We start from the raw sequence: 11,812 nt of genomic DNA on the forward strand, positions 1-11,812 counted from the left end.
ACGTATGCCACTATGACACGGAAGCTAGAAGATATGGTACCCTTGAAGCACTGGGTTTTTAAACGTACAAACGCTCGTTGTTCATAAGAGCACAATTTGGCACATTTTGATTTCATTACATGAAAGGGGTAAATAAACCCTTCCCAAACATAGAAGATGATGACTTTTTCATATCAATTTTGTAAGTAAACCATTATTTCATTGTCAATTTAACTGGATGGAGACGAGTTTTCACTCAGTACAACGTCTTTTGATTTTTTCTGATTTGTTGGTTCTTTACCAATAAAACGTGCCTTCTGTTTATTTGCCTATGGTGACATTACATATAATGAAGATACATTCGTAAAAAAAAACATCTTCCCTTGGTAGTAAGATATTATGAGCTACTATTGTCAATATTCTAAAAAGATATATGCAAGCCAAAGTGGACAAAAACCAATATTTTGTAATATAAGAAAATGAATTTTAAATATTACAAAATCATTATTTTAATATTAGAAAAGATTTTTTAATATTAGAAATTCATTTTGTAATATTAAAAATTCATTTTTCTAATATTACAAATTCCTGATTTAGTAATATTATAAAACATCACACATTTTGTAATATTAGAAAATGAATTTGTAATATTAGAAAATCACTTTGCAATATTGCAAAAATCAGTCACGTTTTTTAATATTGCAAAATGATTTCTAATATTAAAAAATCGTAATTGAATACAACAAACCCATTTTCTAATATTAGAAAATCAATTGAATTTTTAATATTAAAAATGATTTTTTAAAAAAGTGTTTTGTGATACAAGAAATCTAGTTTGTAATATTAGAAAATGAATTGTAATATTAAAAAATCCTTTTTTAATATTAAAAAATACTCTTTTTTTGTCCAATTTGGCTTGCCATAAAGATATGACCCTCTGATACCCCTTCTTACATATTCATTATTGCACCCAGCATTCTGTTTGATATATATATATATGTAGTTCTTAAGTAAATGAAAAGCACCTTCTAATAAGTCATATAATTTCAATGCAGAAAGGAGCAACAAGGCGCTAGGAAGACGTCTGGAAACTTCTAATGTTAAAACTTGGAATTTGCGAAGCAAATATTTTGCCGTTCCTTTGGTAGGGCTAAAACTCGTACCACAGTAACATCTACTGCAGCATCTTAATCATCGTGGGTCGTAAATTAGTACACAATGAATGGTAGTGTAAGAAATTTGATCTTCTTACATGTATTACTTAGATTACGTTGTGTTCTAAGTTACAACCCCCTTATTGTGAAGTAACAAGCATGGGTTATACGCTTTTAATTTATCGCTTGTTATAAACATTCATATAAAGATTCGGTTGTTTTTGTTGATACAATGGTAATATGGTCCATTCTTACTTGTTATGCACTAAGCAATGATATGTAAAATACTATATATTGCTATTGAAATTCTTTTGGAAATACTAAGATAAATAAAATAAGAACACAATCTGGTTTTTAACATTTGCCCTTGTCGTAGGTACCATTTAAAACTAAAAATTACATTTTAGAATGAATTTGAATATGAAAACTATCGTCATCACAATAAATATTCAAATAAGGCAAGACAACAAAACCCAATAAAAGAATATTAAAAAAATCAAAAATGAGACATAAATTTAAGGAAACAAGACAAATCACAAAAAAAATTCCGAAATATTTTCGTAAATTTAGACATTACGTAGAACATAATCATAACTGATACACAAAAGCAACATACAAACAAAATATTTACAATTCGTCAATAAAACTCACTACTATCTCATGTTTATTCAGTAAGGACTGATAACACTTCATAGATTTTTCCATACAATCAAACACACACATCTACAAAGTTTGTAAATTATGAGGAGTGATAACAGAGTCACATGTTGTATAGTATATCACAATCATCGCTATACTAAAGCAGGGATGTAAGAAAAATTAGACAGGTAAGCTAAATCAAATTAAAAAAAAAACATAAAAATTGAATACATAGTTTCTCTACGTCATGAGGCTAAAAACCACTAATTCCACTTCTCATAGGCTTCTATGCTAATTTCATAATATTCAATGGCTTCTCTAGACTTTACCTTAACTTTAACCTGCAGAGGACTATATATCAGCATGATTCTACATATGTCTGCTCACAATCCTCAGAATGGCATGTGGGGTTAGCAGACTTGCAGTGCAGTACTGGTCACCGGAAGTGAAGGGTCTATAAATAGGATGGGAAATCCCAGTGTTTTCACAAGATAGGGGTATATTTAAAAATCATTATGGAGATTAGGCTTCACATCACAAGAAGCAAAATGCACCTATAAAATGTACAGAGACAAAAACCCCATCGGATAGAAAAATGTCAGCTCAAGGCAAACCATGGGTCTTCAATGAACGACGATGAAACCTTCACACCACAGGGCAGGCTGCAGCTGGTTCCAAAAAAAAAAACATTATACACAGGTACAGCCAAAAAGTTACCCCATCATGCTCCAGCAACATAATAGTAAACTGAAATTAAAAACGTAACAATACATACAGGAGTCAGAAGTCCCTGACCTGGGACATGCGCAAAAAATGCAGAGGGGCTAAAGTGCTTTGGCGTGATCACACAACCCTCCTCTTCTTAAATCTGAAAACTGTAAAAAAAATATTACACAATTAAACACACCGTAAAATCAGCTAAGTATATTCAGATTTTAATGTACGTATCTTAAGTTCTCGAATGAAACCTACAGTCACTGCGCATAACTACCGTAAGACATGACTTTACCAGTTATATGTTGCAGGTTTATATGTAAGTTTCCAGTATGAAGTGGGTGATTGTATTACTGTTAATACTGGTGGCGAATTATTGCTACATTCGATTGCCCGATGGAGCCGCAGAATCAAATAAACAAAGGATACCTGCTCTTATGCTTAGAATCATGGACGATGTGGTATTATGATATTTTGTATTACGTTACGAAAATATTTGCTGTTTTCTATCGCCATCATGCAGTTTCATTCAAAGAATAAAACTAAATCACCTTGTTCCAGACTCGATCCGGAACCATGATAATAATAAGCTAATAATAAGTAAAATCATTTGTTTGGGTTATAGTTACTGCTCATTCATATTTCACTATAATAAAAATATATTTTCGGGATACTATTTATACATACAATGTTCTTTTATTGCGTGTTTTTTTATTCATTGTTTATTTTAGGGTTTGATTTAAACTAGTTTTTAATCAGAAGAAATAAACAATTAAAAGTTATTGGATAATTCACTGTTAAGAATTAATAACCAAAGTAAAATTAAGATTGTCCAAAAACTCAAAGATTTAACGAAACTACTAGTTTTGTACACGAGTCGAATCTTTAGGCATTTTTCGCTCAAGTATCAGTTTTGTTGTTCTGGACTGTCAATTTATCATAATGTTTGTTACATTTGAGTAATGTAATTCCACAAAGAGTGAATATCCAAATAATGGGTTGGTAAAATGAGCAAGGTCCAAATGTGCTGGCAAAATGTTACTATCAAAATCACTTTCAGTATCAAAATATCAAAACTTATTATACGTGGAAAAATATAGTTTCGTATTTTTTTCAGGCAACAATTGGTTCATTCTTCGGCTTTTCTAAGTTTGATGTTTTGAAGATCTGTACAAATAGTGTTCTACTAGCAGCAAAAGCCTTTCATCCCAAAAGTCTAGACGTAGAGGTAATCAAATATTTTATGAAGTCCAGACACAGATTTAGACATTTTTTTAAAGAATTGGGTGTATTTTCGCATGTTTAATTCGAAAATATGATTCATCTGTTAAAGAGGGGGTGATTTAACTTGAACAATGATGTAAATTCTTATGAAAAATACTTTGGTAGACGAGCAAATAGGAAGTCTGTATATTGGAATACTGATCTTATACAAGTTGGTGAGTATCGCGATCTTGTACTTAGTCTCCTGTGCTCCGTCTGTGAAATCTTTGTTAAAAAGCTCTTTGTCTTTCTTCTTTTTCTCATTTTAATTCCGTATACAACCTTTGTTCCGAAATTTGTTTCAATTTTTAAACTTATTTTAGGTCGAATTGATTAAATGACACTATAACAATAAAGTTGAAAAATATAGCACTTTCCGTATATCCATTACATCCTTTATTTCAAATTATAAAGCTAAAACATCGTTGCTTGAAGGAGATAATTCGACTGTCTTTGTGGATATAAACCACTAAAATCTTCAAAAAAAAAAAAATGTTTCGTAACACAGTGTTAGCAAATCATTTGCACGATATGAGTGACGCTGACAGTCAGCTGACTGTTTCTATACTTGGCTTAATTTTCGTTTTCGTGGTAACATATATACTCAATACTGTTAGACCCGGTTTGCACTCATATGTGTAATACATGACGGAATGAGAGGTTTCTTAACGTCCTTGGTTATCGGTTTGGGTCTTCTCTCACGGACGGTGCGAAGCATCAAAGCATTTACACAGTCCCCGGGCATAGCCAAACCCTTGAATGTGGGTCATTGTGTATTGGGTAAAAAAGTTATCATGTGACCTCGTTCATTCCTTAAATTCATTAAAATTAATGCATTTGCACGTGATTTAATGTCGATCCGTGACCTAGGGATCCAATTTGAGATATGCACGCTATATACCGCATTGTATAGCCTACAGCATTAGCTGAATCTTAGACCCAGCAAAAATACTTTTTGGGATAAAATCAAGACTTTCCAGTGCATGTAAAACAGATATTGGTGTATGCCAGTCAATTGATGAGAAACTTCCAAGGCCGAAAAAAATAATGTTATGTTTCCGAGCACTATTCTAAAATTGTGTAGGGTCGGTAGATAGGGAATTATTTTCATTTAAGATTTTTGAAATGAAATATGACATAAAGATACTATAAAAACCAAATGTGCAAAGGTTAAACATGTCATAGACTTAGTCAGCAGCCTTATCCCTTTTGGGGTTCGGCGCTTGAGATGTTTTTTTTTTTGTTTTGACGGAGGTGGTCAAAACAAAATATATCTCCAGTGCCGAATCCCAAAAGGGATTAGCCACGACCAAGAGCATACTCATGGCATTTGTGTTTTCAAATTTCTTCTTTTTTTTCTGGAAGACAATCCGCAGACTTTTTACTTATTTTTTTTTAATTTCAAATACAAACTCTTGAGAAGGGTCTGAAGGAGGGTCAGTTATATGACCGAAAACATTTTTAGGCCTAAATGGATGGTCTATTTATTACTCCAGCAGTTTTAGAGATTGTCTGGCAAGCTTTTTTCTGACTTGGCTTGGGGTATGAAGGAACGGAATTCCAACCTTTTACATTGTAGGACTAGTCTCTATATATACAAATAAAGATTCTAATGATTGATTGATTGATAGTTGGGGTTTAACGCCCGAGCAGCAATATTTCAGCTATATTCAGGCGATGAACATGAAATGGAAGACAAAATGAACATGAAACGATGATGACGAAATGAAAAATGGGATGGACACAAGGACAACAGTGTCGACAAATTTTGATTGCCACAAGATAAAAGGTAGGGATGGGTAGGGTCGGGCAATTTAGCCTCCTGTGGCGAAGCGGAAAGGTTCGAATCTCCTATCGAATACCACTGCAGGGTTCTTTAACGTGCGAGGAACGTGGCATCTTTCCCAACAAGATGCACCACTATGGTTTGCAGTCAGGTTTTCCGTATTATAGCCTGACAACCCCAACATGTAACACGCCAGGGGTACCCCATTCCACCACCTGGGGCAAACATCCCAGTTGCTCTGTGGACAGAGCACCTAGCCTCCAGCTAGATTTCTGAGCACTATTTAGTCACCTTTTACGACAACGAGGAAAGGAAAAGTATGACCCGCTGAATAAATCAGTGTTCATGGTGCAGATAGATACACCATAACGATCTACGAGTTCATGATGACGACCATAAAACATCTGTAGTGATGACTTCAATCTTGTAGCAACACAACCCTGTTCCAGAAGCCTATTGTGAGAGTTCTAGCGCAATACAAAAAATCTGAGTAGTTTCGGCAAGCTCTGGCATAACGTATGAGTTGTGATATGAACACTCCATACGCAGGTGCTGAAGGGATGTTGCTACAGATGAAAGGAAAGTTGTCAATTCTGAATGAAAAGTCATCACGTTTGTCGTAAAAGTTTGGTCAATAGTTTTCCTTTACCATCGATTTCTAAGTGTAGGTCAAGATATGAGGCTGACTTCATAGTGTCTGTAGTATCTTTTATTTCAAGTTCTTTGGAGTAGATGCGATGTATCAAATCCCCGTAATTAGGATAGTTTAAAGATAATACGTCATATATATGGCGGAAAATGAGATTAAAGGATCTAGCCAAACGATATTCTTTATTTCGGATAAGATCAGCTATAAAGTCAGCCTAATAAGAGTGAATGAATAGGTCAGCAAGTGAAAGAGCACAATTTGTTCCCATTGGAATGCCGACCGTTTGTTGAAGAAAAACACGTCCACCACACTGGACAAATATGTTGTCGATTAAAAATTCCAGCATTTTGTTAACATTTTTCTCTGTATATTTGGAAGGTGATTTGGAATTATTTCTTACAAAGTATGAGGAATCTCTACCAAGAAATACGTATTTGTATCTAGGTGTACCATCTTTTTTGGAAAAACAACGATGTATAATGTTTTTAAGTCGGGATCTTAACTGAGTATGGGGAATAAAAGTATACAGTGTTGAAAAATCATAGGTTTTAATGCTATTATATTCAGAAAATAGTCTTGAACTGAATGTCTCCGAATTTTTCAGGATCCACATTGAATTAATACCACTACGGGAGTAAAGTGTTGTGGTAGGACTGCAGACCCTCTTTGGCAGTTGTGAGTAAAGAAGTTAAAAGTTTTGAAAGAGGTTTGGTGGTACACTTTGCAGATCCAGCTATGAAACGTTATTTGTATGGATTCTTGTGGAGTTTAGGAATCATAGACGGTAAATCACAATCATTGTGCTTGGTAGAGAGACCAAAAGAGGATAGCATAAATTTATGGTTTTCCACAATCTCTTCTTTGGAGAGTGTAGTAGCAATATAGGTCTTATCACTGCTATTATGTTCTACGTCTACCTCTGATAATAAACATGGGATGCAAAACGTTTTGCAGACAAAAACAATGTTGTTTTGGGTTTTGTCTGCGGTACGACAACATACTTGTCATGTATAGTAGACAATGTTTTTGCTACATCCTGGTCTTTGAAAACTGATGTAGCCTTGGCACTCATTGACCTACCTAAAACTTTCATTCGTTTCAAAATTAAAGACCCCACGGCCTTTAACAACTCTGACAGTGAATCGATGTCTTCTTGTTCTCGTTTTATTCATTTTCTTACATAGTCCTCGACTTGTTTTGTAAAGGGAGTGTAGTAGAGTGAAAGGTATAGAATAAAGTTTGGTTCTAATGTGAGTCCAAGAGGTTTTTGTATGAAAGGAAGGAGACCATCTATGGAGACATCATGTAACATAGGTGACGTGTAGTGGCGATGGCCATGACTTCTTTCATGTCTTGGATTTTTGTCAAATAAATTCATCACATTTATGCTATTGTTATATTGGCTTGAAATGTTTCCTATACTTTTGATGTTGTCATTGCATCCGTATGGTATTGCAGTACCTCGTCTGCGTATCCAGTACTCCTCTCTTTCCCTACCATAGTTTTACTTAGAACGGGACTGTTCGTAGGATGATAATTTTTTTCTAAAATAGTAACTTTAATGAAAAGCAGAGGACGCTTACCCTACCGGTGCACCTGGTCCATGCTCCCAGTTTTTAGTGGAGTCCGAGTTGCTCATTTGCTTTTGTTACTTTGTATGTATGGTTTTAGTTACTTTATGTTCTTTGTTGTGACAGTTTTCCATGTCTGGTCTTTGTCCCTGAAGTCTTCTTTTCATTACCGCTATAACCTTGGTTCCCTTGATTACTCTTTTATAAAGATGCGTTGTAAGCGATCCAACATCAACTTCCTGCACGAGCGGGGTATATCTTTCATAACATCGCGTGCAACTTCATGTTGTTTTGTTTTATTTCGTATGGCTTTCCCTGAATGTCCAGTGTGTTTTAAATAAATAATAAAACTAATATACTATGTAATATAAGAAATTGCATTAAGGACTTAAATTAGTGAACGACACGTATGACTTAAATAAGTGCTTAGAAATTGGTTAGTTCTCATAATATGGTGATGAGTGATGACAGGAAACTGCGTCGAAGATATTTGGTCCTAATATTGCTTGATCAAAACGAAATTCAATTATTTATCAAGAAAACTGCGATTGTATTATTTTATCTGAAATTTGAATTACAGAAGGAAACTTAGTAATACTATTACACATCAAACATTTTAGAGATCCTAACAAAACCAGGATTCATCATATATATTAACATATAGAAATGTTTGAAATTTCATGTTGCGCTTGACACAGACATCTGACAGGTCCTTTGATGGCATACCAGTAAGGATTTACACACCAAAGACTACATCTAAGAAACCAAGACCTGCTGTGGTTTTTATACATGGCGGAGGGTGGACTCTGTTAAGTGTTGGTGAGAAATTTAAAATACTACTCTCCAAATTCACGAGCTAATTCAGTTATAGTAATTATCACGTAGGGGAAATATAAACATTTTTGACGTTTAGAGATAATGTAAAGACACACACACACATATATTTTACTTACAGAAATGTATTAAATACTTGTATATAGATGAAATTGGCACTGCGCTCAAAGGCAACAAGTTTTATAATTTACAGTTTTAAATTACAGATGGATATGATCCTTTTACAAGAGATTTAGCAAAAGAATCCGGGTCAATCATTCTATCAGTTGAGTAAGTAGTTCAATGGCTATATGGTAGCAAAATACAAACTGTAAAATGTCAGTAATAACAGAACTTAGACTTTACAATTTTGTTTTAGTGATTCTTGTGAAAAATTTGAACATTCAAAAATTTAGCTTCATTTGTATTTATTTTGTTTTTTCCTTCCAGAAAATGTTCAAAATAGGGTGAAAAACCTATTAGATATTTCATCAATTCAATTGAGTATAATTGCTTTTATTGATACAGTTAGACGCTTGAAATAGCCCATGTGAGTTGAGTTCATTACCCGATTGGAACATCTTGAAGGGTCTTCTATACTTTATAACATATTCTTTAAAGACGAAAGAGAGAAAAGTGACATCCGCTCCTAGTTTAGAAAAACGTTAGATGAAAATCCAAGATTTTTTATGGCCTCATATAAATGTATGTGACATTCTTAGGATTAATGAATTTCTACATTTTGTTAAAATTTTCGTACATCGATAAGATCATGTATTGTTCTGAGTTTAATGCAAAATACTCTCCCTCCCTTTTTTCCGCTAGATATGAACTGCTTATGATACCAATTTCATCTCATTCTAATAAATTTGCCTTAACTATTTAATTGAACGCAACTGATAAAACCATAGCATTTATTGGTTAGCGTAAAGGTTATTTTATGAATTAATCACATTTTAGCCCTCAAGATGAAAAAAATATAACAATAAGAAAACGCAAGTAAAATGCAAAACGAGATAAACGGACAGATTTTTCTGCAAGGGGGTGGGGTTCTTAACGAATAAGATGAATAGGAAAGATATTAATAACAAGCAAAATAACAGATAACATTTGTTCCTATGAAACGAACAACTGTAACAGTTTTTCAACGAACAATATTGAAAAAAGAATGACAGCAAAACAATAAAAAAGTTCAGAACACCAAAACATAATAGTACAGATTGTTCAATACTTGTATGATTCCTTTTTGTTTCGCTAATTAACTGGCTATTGTTTGACTATTAAAGTTACAGACTTGCACCTGAACATATCTTCCCAGCAGCGTTCGATGATTGTGTGAAAGCAACCAAGTATTTCCTGAATAATGCTGCTGTTTTCGGGGCTGATCCAACTAAAGTAGGCATAGTCGGTAAGTAAAATGCATGATAGTCTGCTTATTGTGGAAGACACATTTTTCTTTTCTTTTATGATATATTTCCAATATTTGGAATCCAACAAGACATTTATGTATGAATGAGGTGAGTATATGTGTTCATAAGAATTGTCAATCTAATAATTGATTAACATATACAAATACATGTGTAAATCATATAATATAAGTGATTTCCTCTTCCCCAATTTAACATTTAGATCTCTGACGTGATTGTTGGTTCCAAACTGATTTTTCGTCCTTATTCATTTTAAAACATCTGCAAACTTTTATTTTAGGTGACAGTGCAGGTGGAAATTTAGCTATGGCAGTATCTTTGAAACTTGGAAAGGAACAGTTCAAACCAGAATTAAATTTCCAAGGATTGATATACCCTGCTCTTCAAGCCATGGATTATAACCTTTCATCCTACAGAGAGTTTGATTTCTCGATGAGAAATACATACACGCCAGTCACAAAGATTGCCATGGTTACTTATTACAATCTTTATGGTTTTGGTGATTTGCGTTATTTAAGTTATTTCTGGAATAATACTCACACAACACGAGCATTTAAAACAAAGTACCGAAGAATGGTAGATCCAAGTGTTCTATCAGGGAAAAATAAAGTACAACCAGACGACTTTAATTCACAAGAAAATATAAAAGTTGCATCAGAAATAGAAAATGTAATTTCAAATCCATATTTTGCTCCATTAATGGCGACAGACGAGGAGTTGAAACTACTACCAAAAACATATCTGTTGACAGCTGAGTATGATGGGTTACGGGATGAGGGTATGATACTGGGGTATAGATTACGTAAAATAAACCATTCATTAGTATATAAACATTGGGATGGGATGGAACATGGGTTCATGATTTTTTCATTTTATGACTCATATAGGGAAGGAATAGACCATTTATCATCCTACATAAAAGATATCAGTTAATGATGGCGAAACGTTTAGTTTTGTACCTTAAAAAAATAAAATATTTTTTCTTTGTTCTCGCCATTTCAGCTTGTTGCTATTTTGAAAACTTAAAACATTTAAAATAGTTTTGATTGACCGATATAAACATATCTCATAAATGAGACAAAATATCTTTAGTCAGATTATACTGGATTGTAGCAACAATACTACCGAACTGATTCACAAAACAAATTTAAAAAAAAAAAAAAAAAAAAAAAAAAAAAAAAAAACATCTCCCAAACCTGCCTCTGCTCACTGTTTCTTAGACTTCCTCTCAATTTCACCACTATACAATTATACGCTTAGTAAAAATGTCATGTAAGTTGGATGTGTGGGATGGAACATTATACCACATTTAAGTTGTATAATAGAAATTTAATTTCATACTGTGCGCTTTGTAAATTTACTTTATTTCTCGAACTTAAGTGAGGTATAATAATGTATAAGCAAAATTGTATCAATATTAGGGACACCATGTTAACTATTGTAATTCTTTTTCCAGACCCCTCATATGGTCGATTGATTTTCATTGAGTATGATTTCTTTGCGATTCTACAATGAAATATTTCGAAAGCTCCCCTTGATTTCCAGCTTACAGTTTCATTATTTTTTGGGTTGAGAACCACAGCTTGTAAGTTTTGAAGTACTGGCAGTCCAAGTTGAGTGAAATGAAAGGCATTTTTTTTTGGGGGGGGGGGGGGTAGGAAAATGTGGACTGATATCGACATCTCTAATAGCATCGGATAGTACGCGTGCGTTTGTCAAGTCGGATTAACAATGACCAAGCTCGTTTTCTCTCTGCTCACTCTGTTCAGGCAAGGTCTGTCATACTGAAAGAAGGACATTTGTTCATCACTTTGTTC

At 33.7% G+C, this 11,812-nt stretch overlaps 1 protein-coding gene across 1 annotated transcript; it reads left to right on the plus strand.

Annotated features, from left to right (window-relative positions):
- Window positions 1-1,805: 1,805 nt before the first annotated feature.
- LOC148623930 (deacylase AADAC-like) lies at window positions 1,806-10,982 on the plus strand. The gene is made up of 7 exons (XM_088566242.1): window positions 1,806-1,960; window positions 2,798-2,947; window positions 3,604-3,714; window positions 8,454-8,574; window positions 8,796-8,859; window positions 9,855-9,976; window positions 10,276-10,982. The coding sequence occupies exons 2-7, from the start codon at window positions 2,819-2,821 to the stop codon at window positions 10,926-10,928; spliced, it is 1,200 nt and encodes a 399-aa protein (XP_088422368.1). The 5' UTR covers window positions 1,806-1,960; window positions 2,798-2,818; the 3' UTR covers window positions 10,929-10,982.
- The last annotated feature ends 830 nt before the right edge of the window (window positions 10,983-11,812 follow it).

The sequence above is a fragment of the Perna viridis genome, chromosome 2 (genome assembly GCF_037379345.1).
Source record: "Perna viridis isolate PV_CMFRI_1.1 ecotype Kerala chromosome 2, ASM3737934v1, whole genome shotgun sequence".
Taxonomy (NCBI): Eukaryota; Metazoa; Mollusca; class Bivalvia; order Mytilida; family Mytilidae; genus Perna; species Perna viridis.

Bases quoted from the DNA above. Each gene is read 5' to 3' on its own strand.
- LOC148623930 (XM_088566242.1), top strand. From the start codon at position 2,819: ATGAAGTGGGTGATTGTATTACTGTTAATACTGGTGGCGAATTATTGC. The intron at 3,715-8,453 runs GTAATCAAATAT...CGCTTGACACAG, and splicing joins CCAAAAGTCTAGACGTAGAG to ACATCTGACAGGTCCTTTGA. The intron at 9,977-10,275 runs GTAAGTAAAATG...CTTTTATTTTAG, and splicing joins AACTAAAGTAGGCATAGTCG to GTGACAGTGCAGGTGGAAAT.